Here is a 14,955-nt window from a genome sequence, read left to right as displayed (position 1 = left end):
CCGTTGTGGTTCACTGCGTTCAGTTCAAAAGGGAAGGCCTTGGACTGCGTGTGAGCAGCCGGCCACGTTCCCTGTCACCTGCATTGTTGAGTCAGAGACTGCATGTGGGCAGCCTGGCTCCCTGCTAACTGCTTTCTTTTTGCAGAGTTCAATGATCCTGGGCCATGGTTTAGTGTAAAATTTGTAAGTTAAGGTTAAGATGTACTGTACATATGAGTGCGCCCCCGGCATGTCTGTCTTTGCGCCGGCAATTTTATTTAAGTCGTCCGTGTGAGTGAGTTTGTTTAGGTAGTTACTCAGCCCTCAGGTTATTTATTTTGGGGACACGAATACCATGAATGTCGCACTCAGGGATCCGTAGGTAAAATGTACTAGGGGAAAACTACACATGATGGCACACGAAAATTTGACGACTCGGGACGAGTCTGTAAAAAGGGGAGGGGGTAGTGTTGTGGTTGACGAAATTCGCAAACCACCATTCAGGTCCCTTAGGTGAGATATCTCTGTAAGTATATGTGTAGTTAGGCCCAAACCCGTTGTTTCGAGGGAATAAATGTCATTCATTCGGGCTGCGACCCTTCGAGATAGCCGTTTTTCTTTTACTATCTTTATTTTGGACCAGCTGCCATTACTACCACCACCAACCACGTCTCAACAGCCATCACACAACAACCACCAGCCGTAACGCCGCTTCACAACAACAACAACAACGCCAACAGCCACGACCTTTACCGTCACATCTCGCTCTCGCAACCATCGCATCACCGCCATTTCCGCGCCGCTTGTGGGCACCGATACTGGACTCGTGCAGGGCGCGCACCGAGCAGCGTGTGCAGAAACATCACAGCCTTTCCGAAGAAAACGGATCAAAAACGACTCACGCCCACTTCTGTTCCGTCCTATCGGCGAGCGTGGGGCGATTTGGCCCCGCCTCCAGGTGCGTTGGAGTAATATCGCTATATGCAAATTCATGGATCAAAAAGCATTCACGCCCACTTTTCCTCGGTCCAATGGGGAGCCAGCCAGAGGTGAAGGGTCGAAGGTAAAGGGTCGAAGGCGAAGGAGCGAGGCCCCGGGGGCTATAAAGGGCTGCGTTCGCTCGCCAAACGAGGCAGTTCGCAGTCGGTGGAGTTGGGAAGAGCCAGTCAGGAGAGGAGTCGGAGAAGGCGGTTGGACGTAGCTGTGGAGAGGTGGCGGCGGCGAAGGCGGTCGAGGGGGTGCTCGTGTCAGAGTCGGGGAGCTGCGGAGGGGAGAGGCCGGCAACGCGACCGAGGTCGTGGTGGAGACGCTCGTCGCGGGACCCGAGACAGGGAGATATCCTCCTTCCCCCGAGCATCAACAACCCCCTCCTGTTTCCCCCCGCGCTGAGATAGTGCGAGAAGGGGGCCCCGTTCCCACCCCATACCAGGCAGTCCCAGCGAGGCCCGCGGAGTCGGGGCGCCAGCGCCATTTTGCGGTTCATCACCAGACGGGTAGGCTCGACGTGGTCTCGGCCCCAGGCTGTCTGCCCCCTCATAGTGGAGGGTGGTCCCTTTTTCTTTTGCTTTGAGTATATGTGTTGTCGGCGCCGCCTGTGAAGTAAAACTGTATTAGTGTTGCCGTGTGCTCGGCAGTCGGTTAGCTCTGCATTGTCTTTTGCTTTTACATTTGCTTTTTGTGCATTATTGTGTGTTTCTTCTTCTTCTTTTACATTTGCTTTTGGTGTAATTGTATATGTGTGCTCTCCGTGTGCCGCGGAATAAATGTGCTTTATGTTGAACTGTTTTCCCGTTTCGCTTCGTCTTTTCCTTTATTGAATCTCCATCTTACTTCACGTAAAGGGTTGGTCGTGGGCTAAAACGCCCGATAATTAATCGAACCGTCGAGGCCGACGATAACACCACTCGGTTATCCCGATAGTACGGAACGGGTCGCTTAAAGTGGCCCGTGTCCGAAGTCGACCTGCGGCGAGGTGCGATCGCCCGGTCTACCCTCCGTGTGGGTACTTAGGTAGGTCGAATTTGGCGAGCAACCCTATCCCACGCGGGGGGCCAATTGGCACGATCGTGGTGAGGCCGAAAGGTCCACCCGTGACTAGCTCCCGGTGTTAAGGCCCGGTCACACCTTGACGTTTTAGCCAGCGATGGCAACGTATTAAAATGTATGTAAAACGCTGGCTTACGTTGAACTTTTGATGTTTTTTTTTTTAAAGATTCGGACGTATTCATAGTGACTTGGTCTTATGTATAACGCATTGGTAACGGACACAGAACGTTTCGTTGTGTTATAGATAACTTATAGCAACGAATGCTGAACCTGTTGTCGGCCTACACAACCGATGCCTAACGATAGTCCAACTCAGACATAGCGCGTTGCACGCATTGCCGACGATGTCGTGACGTAGCCTATTAAAAGGCTGACGCACAACGATTCGAATCATAACTGCCGTAGAAATGGAAGTGTCAACATCGCGGTCACACCTTGGCGATCTTGCCAGCGTATGCCGACCTAAGAAAAATGTGTCTAAAACGTTGGGGCACGTCAAATACGGTATGAGTAAGTTTGGTATACGTGACTACAACGCTAAAGTACGCTATCATACGTCATAGTAAGTAGAGTACGTCAAGAAATCTTAAACATGTTCAAAATTTTACGACGTACTTGGCGTATGACACACGTTCCGCATGCGATGGGGATAAGTTGTACACACGATATGTGGACGCTTACACACGTCCACAAAGGCTACTTATAAGCTACTCATAAGTCGAAACACGTCGCGGTAATGTCTTTGTTGCGCGAAACTTATTTCTAACTTATGTTTGACGTGCTTTGAACCAATTCTTTACGTAGTCCCAACACACATCGACAGATGTAGACGTATTCCAATGACGTCTTCCGGTCGACAAAAAAAAATAAATTAACGTGTTTCTCGCTTAAGGCCCGGTCACACCTTGACGTTTTAGCCAGCGATGGCAACGTATTAAAATGTATGTAAAACGCTGGCTTACGTTGAACTTTTGATGTTTTTTTTTTAAGATTCGGACGTATTCATAACGAGTTGGTCGTATGCATAACATATTAGTAATGGACACAGAACGTTTCGTTGTGTTATAGATAACTTATACCAACGAATGCTGAACCTGTTGTCGGCCTACACAACCGATGCCCAACGATAGTCTAACTTCGGCATAGCACGTTGCACGCATCGCCGACGATGTCGTGACGTAGCCTATTAAAAGGCTGACGCACAACAATTCAAATCATAAATGCCGCAGAAATGGAAGTGTCAACATCGCGGTCACACCTTGGCGATCTTGCCAGCGTATGCCGACCTAAGAAAAATGTGTCTAAAACGTTGGGGCACGTCAAATACGGTATGAGTAAGTTTGGTATACGTGAGTACAACGCTAAAGTACGCTATCATACGTCGTAGTAAGTAGAGTACGTCAAGAAATTTTAAACATGTTCAAAATTTTACGACGTACTTGGCGTATGACACACGTTCCGCATGCGATGGGAATAAGTTTTACACACGATATGCGGATGCTTACACACGTCCAAAAACGCTACTTATAAGCTACTCATAAGTCGAAACACGTCGCGGTAATGTCTTTTTTACGCGAAACTTATTTCTAACTTATGTTTGACGTGCTTTGAACCAATTCTTTACGTAGTCCCAACACACATCGACATATGTAGACGTATTCCAATGACGTCTTCCGGTCGACAAAAAAAATAAATGAACGTGTTTCTAGGTTACAACTGCCATATAAAGACGTGTTCCCAGCGGTTTTGGGAATTGGTATATAAAAATGCTGCTCATAAAAGGGGAACCCAACAGTGTTTTCGAGTCCTTTTTGAGTCGATGTCCATGTCAGCAGTAACAGTATCGGTATCAGTATCAGTATTAGTATTAGTAGTAGTTTGTTCATGTTGGCAGTAGTAGGTGAGTGTGAGGGGGAGGGTGTGGGTTATGATGGATCCTCCTTGCGTCCGCGTGTCCACGGGTAGGTTCATAGGCTGCCACTCAACGATTTAAATGGCTGCATCTCCACGATTGAAAGTAGATGCTTGCGCTCAACAATTGGATTTTTTTTTTACACTCAACGACTTTTAAACGGTACCACTCTGCTATTTTCATTGTTTACAATGAACGATTTAAATTGCTGTCACTTGCCTTTGTTTTTTGACGCTGAGGTTTTGAAATTTGAAGCGTTTCTTCTGAACGTGTGAAAACGCTCAAACTCGACTATTTTAAATAGACACTGCCGATGGACAATTGGAATCATAGCCAAGCTAGACATCGAAGTGTGAACATCCTCGTCATGCCGAAGAAAAGTTTGAAGAATGCTGCAAATAAGTGTCCTGGCCGTGGCCGTGGACGCTGACGCAAGGACGATCCATTATACCGACGTCTTTCAGCCTATGAGTAACTTAAAAGTAACGTCTGTCGATGTGTGGCAACGATCGCGTAACGTGCCAACAACACATTAATCATAGGTTAGAAATAAGTTTCGGGTACGCTAAACATTACCTCGGCGTGTCTCAATTTATGATTAACTTACAAGTAGCATGTGTTGACATCTGTCAACGATCGCAGACCGTGAATACAACTTGTGGCCAGCGTAGCGGAACGTGTGAGTCATACGCCGGCATACGTCGTGAAATTTCAAGCATGAAAAAATTTGAGGACAACCAAAAAGTACAACGTTTAAAGCCAGCGTACAACGACGTATAGCAGTGTTTTTCAGCGTGCTCTCAATGTTATCAAAACTTACCCATAACGTATTCAACGTGTGCCAGCGTTTTAGAAAAAAAAATTCAAAAATCGGCATATGTTGGCTAAAACGTCAAGGTGTGACCGGGCCTTTAGTCTGAGAGGGTCACGACAGAATTGTCCGTCCGGTGGGCGACGTGCCGTGATTCGAGTTACGTGGCCGCTCGCACGCCGGCGGGCGCGAATTCGCAACAATATATATATATATATATATATATGTATATATATATAAAACTTATGTGGAAAAAAAAGAGCAGTGGTACATGTCTTTGACAATGTCTTGTCTATTGAAGTTTGAATGTGTAAAGTGGACAAAGATTATGATAGCACTGATATGTCATTAACGTCATAATTTTAAAGAATCTTCACAGGAAGTGTCTTTCTTTATTTGATCCGTTTCAACAAAAGACTTAATTTTCATGCCATCATAGAAGACCGGGGCAGCTCTAGAGCAGCATTGCAGGTGAAACAATAACCTTTTAAAACTTGGCGTTGCACATTACAACCCTGCAAACGCGTGCGCACACATACACACACACACACACACACACACACACACACACACACACACACACACACACACATACACACACCTCAACAATGAATGAATGGATGAAAAAAAACAGAGTTCAAACAAATTTGTAATGGCATTGTAATAGTTATGACCTCTCTGCCAATCATGTTTCTCATACACAATGATGGTTGTCACTAATAACGCTCAGTTGTTGACCACAGCTGTTTAACACCGGAAATAAAATTACTAAAGTTTCCCTTCCAGTTTAGAGCTGGCCAAAGGCTGATGCCTTATGGAATTTGTCTTTGGCTGTTAAAACTGCTTCTAAGAACATAGTTTTTAGGAGGCTCATTCAGCCCAACTCAGGACTTTGGCCTGCTCTGAACTAGCAGGGAAACTTTTAATATAGCAGTAATTTTAGCAAATAAAAATAATACAAGTCAGAATAATCAGCAAGCTCGACCCACTCTATGAATCCACCACAGTATGGGCATACATGTTTTAATGTCAATGTACACTGTTGGGGTAATATTAATAAAGGATACGTGACTGAGCGAGAATTTTTCCTGGCACTTCGGGTGTTCACAACTAAAAAGGCATCAAGGCTAGGGCTGTTCTTGCTGTGTTGCATATCTTTATGGTGGAAATGATGCAGCAATTAGAAAACAAATTGCATTATAATCATAACGACATTACACAAAACTACATAATCACCAAGATTGTGAGAACCTTAAAGTGGGACATGCAACAGCATTACCAAGTCGAATGCTTGTCCAAAATTTTTTTATTGCAAATTATTTATTTTTCTCTTTGTCCATCTTTCTTTTCTCCTGACCTTTTGACTTCTTTTTGACAAAACCTCAAGATGGTTGTACTTTTGTGTTCTCCACTCTCTTCTCATCATTTTTGTGATCATAGATTATTCCAACTACATTGTGTTCTTTGATGTCTTCAAACAAAGCCTCACGTATCACCATGCTCAGCTATGATGATGTGACATGATTATTGGCACACCTTATATTTATCTGTCTTCAAGCCTCGCCTCACCACTGCCTGTTTCAATTGATATCCCTTGAATGGGTTGGTGGATTGGTGCAGGAAGTGCTTTCCTCAATGTTTCAAAAACCTCAATGCTTTCAAGCTAATGTACATCTTTAGTGACCACTCAGGAGCTGCAATACACAAAATGAATGATTATTTATACATTGTTGGATGACTGTCCAATCATCAACATGCTTTTGGCTTGAATCAAATAATCTCATTTTCTTCCTTTTCTCTGTGTCTTTGTTTTATATATTTGGTGTTAGCATCACAAATTGTTGTAAATCATGGTGCTTTTGATTTAGGCTGTTGTGGACGTTTCATTGGATGATTTATAAAAATAAAGTTTAATACTGACATCGATATCTTGAGGACCCTGAGCAATTTATATGGGATTTGGTGAAAGCATTCTGAGCAAAACCAAGATGATAACAAAACATGGTCGCATGTGCTGTGTAACAGAGATGTACCGTATCACGAAGTTCCTTGTGAAGAAGAACATCAAAACCAAATTGACAAAATTACATTCACAGGAAACCGTATGTGCAATTTGATAAGATACATATTTCATGTATTAAGTCGTGTGTTTAAATGTTTAGTGAGTTTTTTTAATGGCTCCAAATTGCAGTGTGATATGGATTGTTTGAACATTCTCACACACAACCAAATGGATGTCATTGAAGTAAAAATTAAATATGTATGTTGAACAGCAAATTTTGGAGAACTGCCAGATTACTAAATGTGACATTTCAAAATAATTGGATGTCGGTGATGGAAACATATATTCTCAGTTGAAATTCAATAAGGTCAGTGCAAAGTTGGGAATGAATGGACCTCTACTCTACCAGATCTCAAAATGACCCAGTGGATACTGAAGCAGAAATTGGTTGGGAAGTTGTAAATCATGCCCCATACAGTTCAGAATCATCACCCTATGATTGTCATCGCTTTAGGCCATTCAAATAACATAAATAAATTATGATGATGTCATTACAGTTGTCCTGAAAATGGCTGTGCACAGACGTTCAAAAGCTACATGTGCAGATGACATTGAGGCGCTACCACAGCAATGTGGTACGGTACGATGGTGTGTTGAAAAGTAATGCCTCCTATTCTATTTCTTCAAAACAGGTCAAGGTATTCAAATGAAACAAAGACGTACAGTGCCGATAGAAAGTCTACACCTCCATTCAAATTTTTCACCTTCTGTTACCTTATAGCCTGGAATTAAATTTCATTAAAGCAGACTTTTTCCACCTTTATTTACACATTGTAACCCACAACTTCCAAGCGAAAAAACAATTTCTACAAATTTCAGAAAATTATTTCAAAATATAAAACTTGAGTATGTTGGTTGGATGTGTCCACCCCCCTGAGTTAATACTTGGTGGAAGCACCTTTGACAGCAATTACAGCTTTGAGTGTTGGGATAGGTCTCCACCAACTTTGCGCACCTTGATTGGGCAATGTTTGCCCATTCTTCTGCACAAAACTGTTCAAGTTCAGTGAAGTTGCATGGGGAGCATTGATGAAGAGCAATCTTCAAGTCATGCCACAGATTTTCGATTGGATTTAGGTCGGGGCTCTGACTGGGCCATTGATGGTCATTTATCATTTTTGTTCCTTAGCCACTCCAGTGTAGATTCGGCTGTGAGCTTCAGGTCATTGTCATGCCAAAAGGTGACCTTCCATCCCAATGTAAGCTTTCTTGTAGAAGGCAGCAGGTTTTCCTTCAGGACTTTTTCTGCATTTTGCTCCATCCACTTTCCCTTCTATCGTGACAAGTGCCCCAGTCCTTGCTGATGAGAAACATCCCTGTAACATGATGCTGCCACCACCATGCTTCACAGTAGGGATGGTGTTCTTTGGGTGATGTGCTGTGTTGGGTTTGTGCCAAACGTAACGTTTTGCATTTAGGCCAAAAAGTTCTATTTTAATTTCGTCAGACCAGAAAACTTTTCGCCACATGGCTTCAGAATCTTCAGAGTGGTTTTTTGCATACCTCAAACAGAACTCAAGGTGGGCTTTTTGAGTAATGGCTTCCTTCTTGGCACCCCACTGTCCAGACCAGACTTGTGGAGTGCTTGGGATGTTGTTGTCACATGCACACAGTGACCAGTCTTTGTGATAAAGTCATGTAGCTCTTTCAAAGTTGCCATTAGCCTCTTGGTAGCCACTTTGATCAGTCTCCTTGCTTGGTCATCTAGTTTGGAGGGACAGCCTGATCTAGGCAGGGTCTTGGTGGTACCATACAACTTCCACTTCTTAATGATCGTTTTGACTGTGCTCCAAGGGATATTCAAGGCCTTTGAAATATTTTTATACCCATCCCCTGATCTGTGCCTTTTCACAACTTTAATCCAGAGGTCTTTTGAAAGCTCAGTGGTTCTCATAGTTGAGTCTTTGCTGTGAAATGCACTATCCAACAGAGGCATCCTATAGGAACAGCTGATTTTATTCTGAAATAATCAGAATCACTACAATTTAACACAGGAGGAGGCCAATTAACTTGATGTGTGATTTTGAAGGTGATTGGTTTCACCTGAGCTAATTTACAATTGCTATTATAAGGGGGAAGGACACTTATCCAAACAAGATATTCTAGTTTTGTATTTTTAATAAATTTTCTGAAATTTGTTTTTCACTTGGAAGTTGTGGGTTACAATGTGTAAATAAAGGTGGAAAAAGTCCGATTTGATGCAATTTAATTCCAGGCTACAAGGCATCAAAAGGTGAAAATTTGGAAAGGGGGTGTAGACTTTCTTTAGGCACTGTATACTATTTTTTACGAATATACTATATTTTTTAGTATATTCGTTTTTTTATTTAGTTAGTTTTTTTTTAGTATATTTTACGAATATACTGTATACTATATTTCACAAACATCATTTTCATTCTACCATCGTGTACGTATATTTCCCAACAATCACCACTGCGGTCCACATACTTCTGCCAATGTTTGAATCGTTTTGTGAGGCCATCACGATACAACTGTGCATCCTGCCGACTTCACCAGCACTTCACAGTGGCCTTGACGTTTTCATCAGAAGAAAAATATTCTCCACGAAGGTGTTCCTTAACCCTTTGAGGATTACAAGCATATTGAAAATAATTTTCAGATACAAGTCCAATTTTATTATTTGTTTGGTTATAATAATCACGAATATGAAATGAAATTCAAGAGTATGCATGATTGCAGGGAAAATCTCGGAGATACACTACTTTTGAAGTTTCGGGACATATGTGTCCCTTTGTCCTGAAAGGGTTAAGTTTGTGGAAGAAATGAAAATCTGACGGAGTCAAGTTGGGGCTGGTGATCATTTGTGGCAGTACTGCATCGACCGTCTCTTACTCTCAGGATTGTAATGGTGCATCCAACTCTCATCTCCAGTCAGTCATCCCAACTCTCATGTCCAACTCTTAATGTTTCACAGCACTGACAATGTCGTGCTGCCTTCTGCCATCCTGACGAATGTGGCACTGAGACATCGAGTGTCAGAATCACAAACATTCACACCCAGTGGCAGGAATAACTAATGTGTGGTGTGCGCTTTGTTTCATTACAATAAATTTACCTGTTTCGCAGAAAACTAAGAGGAGGCATTACTTTTCAACACGCCGTTGTATATGGATGGGGAAAAAGAATCAGCAGGTGATTAATGCCATGTCCTTTGCCATTAATAGTGTTTTTGTTACCGAGTCATCATATATGGTGCCGACAGACACAGCCCCCTGCCCACAGAGGTCCTGGCACAAATCACATCAACTTCTTGTTAAACCGGCCAATACGCAGAACCAACCATGCCCGTTGCAGTGCCTTGCACATGACGAGGCATTTATGAAAATGATCTCGGCTTCCTCATCTATTGTGGCACTAATGCAATCCCAAGCTTCCTCTTTCAATCCCCCACATCCTCTCCAACGGTACCTGCCACCATCGTCTTAAATCAAGACTACTCTGTCATTGCCCGACCAAGCAATTGCTTTCATTGGCAGTGCCTTTTTATGCTTAAGGATCAAGACAGTGTATAATCAGGTCGTATTACAGCAGTTGAGTCAATTTTCAATGTACACAAAGCCAACCGTCCAGAATGAATGAGATGAGTTGATGATTGGGACAGGAAGTGTAAAGTCAAAATGAAGGCTCAACTGAGGTCCCAAACATAAGTTGTGTGAAAATAAATGATCATATACCTTCCTCCATCAAACTGTATTGGGAGCACACGGTTGAATAATTGTCCCCATCAGACTCCAGTTTCACACCGAGTCCCTGGTGAGTCAGAAATGGGTTGTATAATGGCTGAGGGTTCAAATGGAAACCCTCTTGATGAAGTTCTTCAGTTCCCTCATGAGAGGTGGTGCCGTAGCCAAGTAAGGCTGCATGCAAGGAGTGCGAGTTTATGTGGGTGGATAGTGGACTTTGGAGCCGTGTGTAGGTTTGCAAGGATAATGTAGGTTCAAGCCCCAGCGACAGTTGGTCATATGCCGTGGAAGTAGCAATCGATGGGTCGCAGTTGGTGTAAATTAAGGAGGCTGGTAATGGCCGAGGCTTATCTGTTGGCGGTTCAGAACTGTAACTTAAAAAAGAACTGCAGGGAGCACAGCGAGTGGCTGGAACGTCACTGGAACACACAAAGGTAGCATGTGCAGCTTCTCTTGGCTCAGGGAGGGGAAGTAGGTGCTGCAACAGTGGGCCGAAGGCCAGGACATCATCGTCATCACCTGGTTCGTTCTTTACACAGCATGACGGGCCATCTGTAAGGCACACGTTAGGTGCTGCAAAAGTTTGCAAGCAATACTACTCCCTCTTCTGAAGACAAATTTTCACAAAACACAAATCTCTTCAAGAACCACTTTTGCCCACAGAGGCCTCAGATTATTCTCAGTCATCTGCAGTTTCTACATTCCATTTTAGAGAACTTGATGGAACTAAAAATTGGCACATAGTGTAAAGGAAGGCTGTAATTATTTCAATCTTCGACAATTTGACAACACAAGTTCAGCTTTAGCAGCAGCACATTTATCTTCATGAAAAAATTAATTCGAGTTTTAAATGTCCTATCGTTGAAGCTGCGGTAGGTAATGTGACATCTGGCTGGTGTTGATGCCTGGCCAACGTAAGATCTAGCTGATGCAGTCCAGGAATCTATATCTAATTCTCTCACTTACCTTCCTATCATCTTGAATCTTACCCATAATATGAACATTTTCACATTGATCAACAAATTTATTACTGACTTTCTCACTGTACTCTTTAAATGTGATACAAGTCCACCCACTTTGCCTGCATGACAGCCTGTTACCTGTGGCATTTTTTGCTCACCTGAAACTATATTCTCAATCCCTTATCCTTTCCACTTCATCTGGTCTACCATAACGATCCACAACCTGAACATTTCAATATTTATCAACAAATGTTATTGATGGAATAAAATTATTGGCTCAATAGCATTTTAAACCTTTGCAGCAAGCCTCGATGCATACAATTACGAACATTTGTTCGCATTGTTCAACAATAATACAGAACCTATTTCAAAAGAATGTTGAAACAGAGGACTTGTCACACAAAAACATAAAATGCATGTAATTTTGAACAATCAAAAACAAGTTCAAACAAGAAGAGCACTCGCTAGAGCACATACCTCCGCTACGTAATGCCCGATCCACGAGAACATATCGGGCCCAATACATTTTTGAAATATCATGGAATATAGTACTGTATCGTTTTTGGCCCGATCTCTCAATGGTGAAGAATCACTTTAGAGATTAAACAATTCTCGTATCCAGATCAGGATTCTCACCAAAATCAAATCAATTCCTCCTTGCCACACATCCAACAGGTCCACCAAGTTTCACCCGAATCCGTCCACAACTTTTTGAGATATCGTGCTACAGTATATATCGGTTTCGCCCTATCTCTCAATGGTGAAGAATCACTAAAGAAATTATCAGATCCGGATCTTCACCAAAATCGAATCAATTTTTCCTTGTCACACACCCAACATATCCATCAAGTTTCATCTGAATCCATCCACAACTTTTTGAGATATCGTGCTAAATACAGTTTTTGGCCCTATCTCTCAATGGTGAAGAATCACTGAAAAAATTGTATTAGCCGGATCTTCACCAAAATCAAATCAATGCCTCCTTGCCACACATCCAACAGGTCCCCCAAGTTTCATCCGAATCCCTCCACAGCTTTTTGAGATATCATGCCATATATCGGTTTCGCCCTATCTCTCAATGGTGAAGAATCACTTAAGAAATTATCAGATTCGGATCTGGATCTTCACCAAAATTGAATCAATTCTTCCTTGTCACACACCCAACATATCCACCAAGTTTCATCTGAATCCGTCCACAACTTTTTGAGATATCATGCTAAATACAGTTTTTGGCCCTATCTCTCAATGGTGAAGAATCACTGAAAAAATTGTATTAGCCGGATCTTCACCAAAATCTAATCAGTTCGTCCTTGTCACACACGCAAGCTGCTCACAAAATTTCATCCGGATCCATCCACAACTTTTTGAGATATCCTGCACACAAATAAACAAACAAACAGACAGACAGACAGAAGGGTGAAAACATAACCTCCTTCACCTCCAGTGGTGGAGCTAAACTAGACAGTTCATCGAACATGTTACCCCATGCCATTTTGAGAAACAAGGACAAGGGAAGGGTTTACGAGCAGCAAATTTGATTGGTCGTGATGACCTGAAATGCCGTAATATTTTGTCCAAGTATTGCTAAATGTAAGGGTTTTGAAAGTGCTAAAAAGGCTATTTGTGTTCTACAGTGTTCAAGTATATAATTCAATTGAAATAAAATAAAGATTTAAAGGTTGTAGAAAAAAAAGATTCTGGAGGTTTATCGCCGTTGATGCAGCATATTATAAAATCACCTTATTTAAGACTTTACATTACCCAGGTCAAAAAACCAGTAAAGACCAGTAGCTTACTGGTCAACTGGTACCAGTTGAAAACCAGTAGCCAACTGGTACCAGTAAAGCCAGTTGGTTTCTTACTGGTTTTAATATGGAAATTGGAATAGAGTGATATATTACCAGTTGAAATACAATTGTATTTAACTAACTGGTATCAACTGGGACCAGTACATTGCAACTGGTATCAACTGGAACCAGTAAGACTTTAACTGGTACAAATATGAGCTACTGGTTTTTTCAACTGGGAAATTGGAATTCTGACTGAATTTAACTGGTACCAGTTGAAACCAGTAGAGACCAGTTAAAGACCAATTAGAACCAATAGAGACCAGTTGAAAATGTGTACTGGTTTTAAGTGGTTTTTCGACCTGGGTAGTTATTCGTGTCCTTCACGACATCGCTAAAAACAGTACGTTTCCTGTTTGGAATGATTTAAAATTTTGTTTGACTGCCAGACAGACAAGCAGACGGACTGAACCAATTACTGTTCCGTGCTGTGCGCCTGCATGCTCGAGTTGAGATGCCATACAATTTGCGAAATCCTGAGCCAAAGTAGTGTTAAATTACGGGCTCGTGTTTCCGATTCCTGTTCCAATTCGCGTTCTCGTGTTCAAAATGTAAAATTCAATTCAAATGAAGTAGTTCCTCAATCATACACTGACAGACAGACAGAGTGAACCAATTGATTAACCCTGCTTTGTGTTATGGACGCAAGGTAAAAATCCTGCTCTGCTCTGCAGGGATTACTGCATCAGCAGCAATGCTGTCCCCACAGCGCAAATGACGCTACCCGAAGCTACATGTTACATGCATTTTTTATGGGTAGGACGGAGTTGAGAGGAGCAGGTACAAATATTTTCACCACCATTTTAAAAAAAAAACCCAAAAGTCTCATCAATGAATCATCAAATGGCTCCATTAAATTCTCACCTGAGGTGGGGAGGTAAGTAAATGGGTAGAGCTGGCTGCGCTTCCTCTTTCCATTGCTAACAAGAAAATGGATGTGTGTTGGGACAGAAAGATTTTGGTTGCAGTAAGGAGGTACATTCACCACCAGGCAAGTCTGAAAAACAAACACATGATGCCATATTCATATTTTAGTAACTCACAGGAAAAATGACCAACACCCACAAAAAAAATATTTCTATGAAACAAGTGTATATCAATGCACAACAGTCAGTATGGGGAACATTCAATGCCATGAGAAAACAACACAAGATATGGCTTGCTTGGTGTAAGGAAAGGAAAGTGGAGGCCTTCATCCTTTGCACACGTCAAAACAACGTCGAATCTTTGAAAACTTTGAACATCTTTCTCAACTCTGAGATTAATATTCTCCTCTTGACCCATTTGTCACCCGAGCAACGAGCAAGGCACACAGAGTACTCCTATAAATAACAGGATGTATCGCTTTACATTGTTGGCTCAGTCGTTCTCTCTCACCGTCTATTTCCAAACTTGCACGAGTGTGAAACGTGCAATCGTTGCAAAGAACGAGTCATGAGTACGACACCACAGCCACATCTTTCAGCTCTATATTCGGTTTACACAGAAACTTGCATCAAAATAAACACATGATTGCTGAGAATAAAAAAGTCGTTTAAAATAAATATATTTAACCTCCGCCATCGAAGATCGGAGGTTACTGTTTTCACCCCTTTCTGTTTTTGTGTTTGTTTGTTTGTTTGTGAACAGTAT

At 42.2% G+C, this 14,955-nt stretch overlaps 1 protein-coding gene across 3 annotated transcripts in view; it reads right to left on the bottom strand.

The window, feature by feature from the left end:
• Positions 1 to 5,126: 5,126 nt before the first annotated feature.
• Positions 5,127 to 14,955, bottom strand: part of LOC147021985 (nuclear factor of activated T-cells, cytoplasmic 3-like) — a 155,585-nt gene continuing 145,756 nt past the window's right edge. For all 3 annotated transcript variants that reach the window (XM_085892483.1, XM_085892480.1, XM_085892482.1), the window contains 3 exons: positions 14,188 to 14,320; positions 10,506 to 11,066; positions 5,127 to 6,442 (listed from right to left, as the gene is read on the bottom strand). In XM_085892483.1, the coding sequence (XP_085748609.1) occupies positions 6,381 to 6,442; positions 10,506 to 11,066; positions 14,188 to 14,320 (756 nt within the window). In that variant the 3' untranslated portion in view covers positions 5,127 to 6,380. The remainder of the gene's footprint in view (positions 6,443 to 10,505; positions 11,067 to 14,187; positions 14,321 to 14,955) is intronic.

The sequence above is a fragment of the Eptatretus burgeri genome, chromosome 8 (genome assembly GCF_056783735.1).
Source record: "Eptatretus burgeri isolate ZD-2024b chromosome 8, Ebu_testis_v1, whole genome shotgun sequence".
In the NCBI taxonomy this organism is placed as follows: Eukaryota; Metazoa; Chordata; class Myxini; order Myxiniformes; family Myxinidae; genus Eptatretus; species Eptatretus burgeri.
The sequence above is the reverse complement of the archived record's forward strand: the minus strand, read 5'-3'. Positions and strand labels throughout refer to the sequence as shown.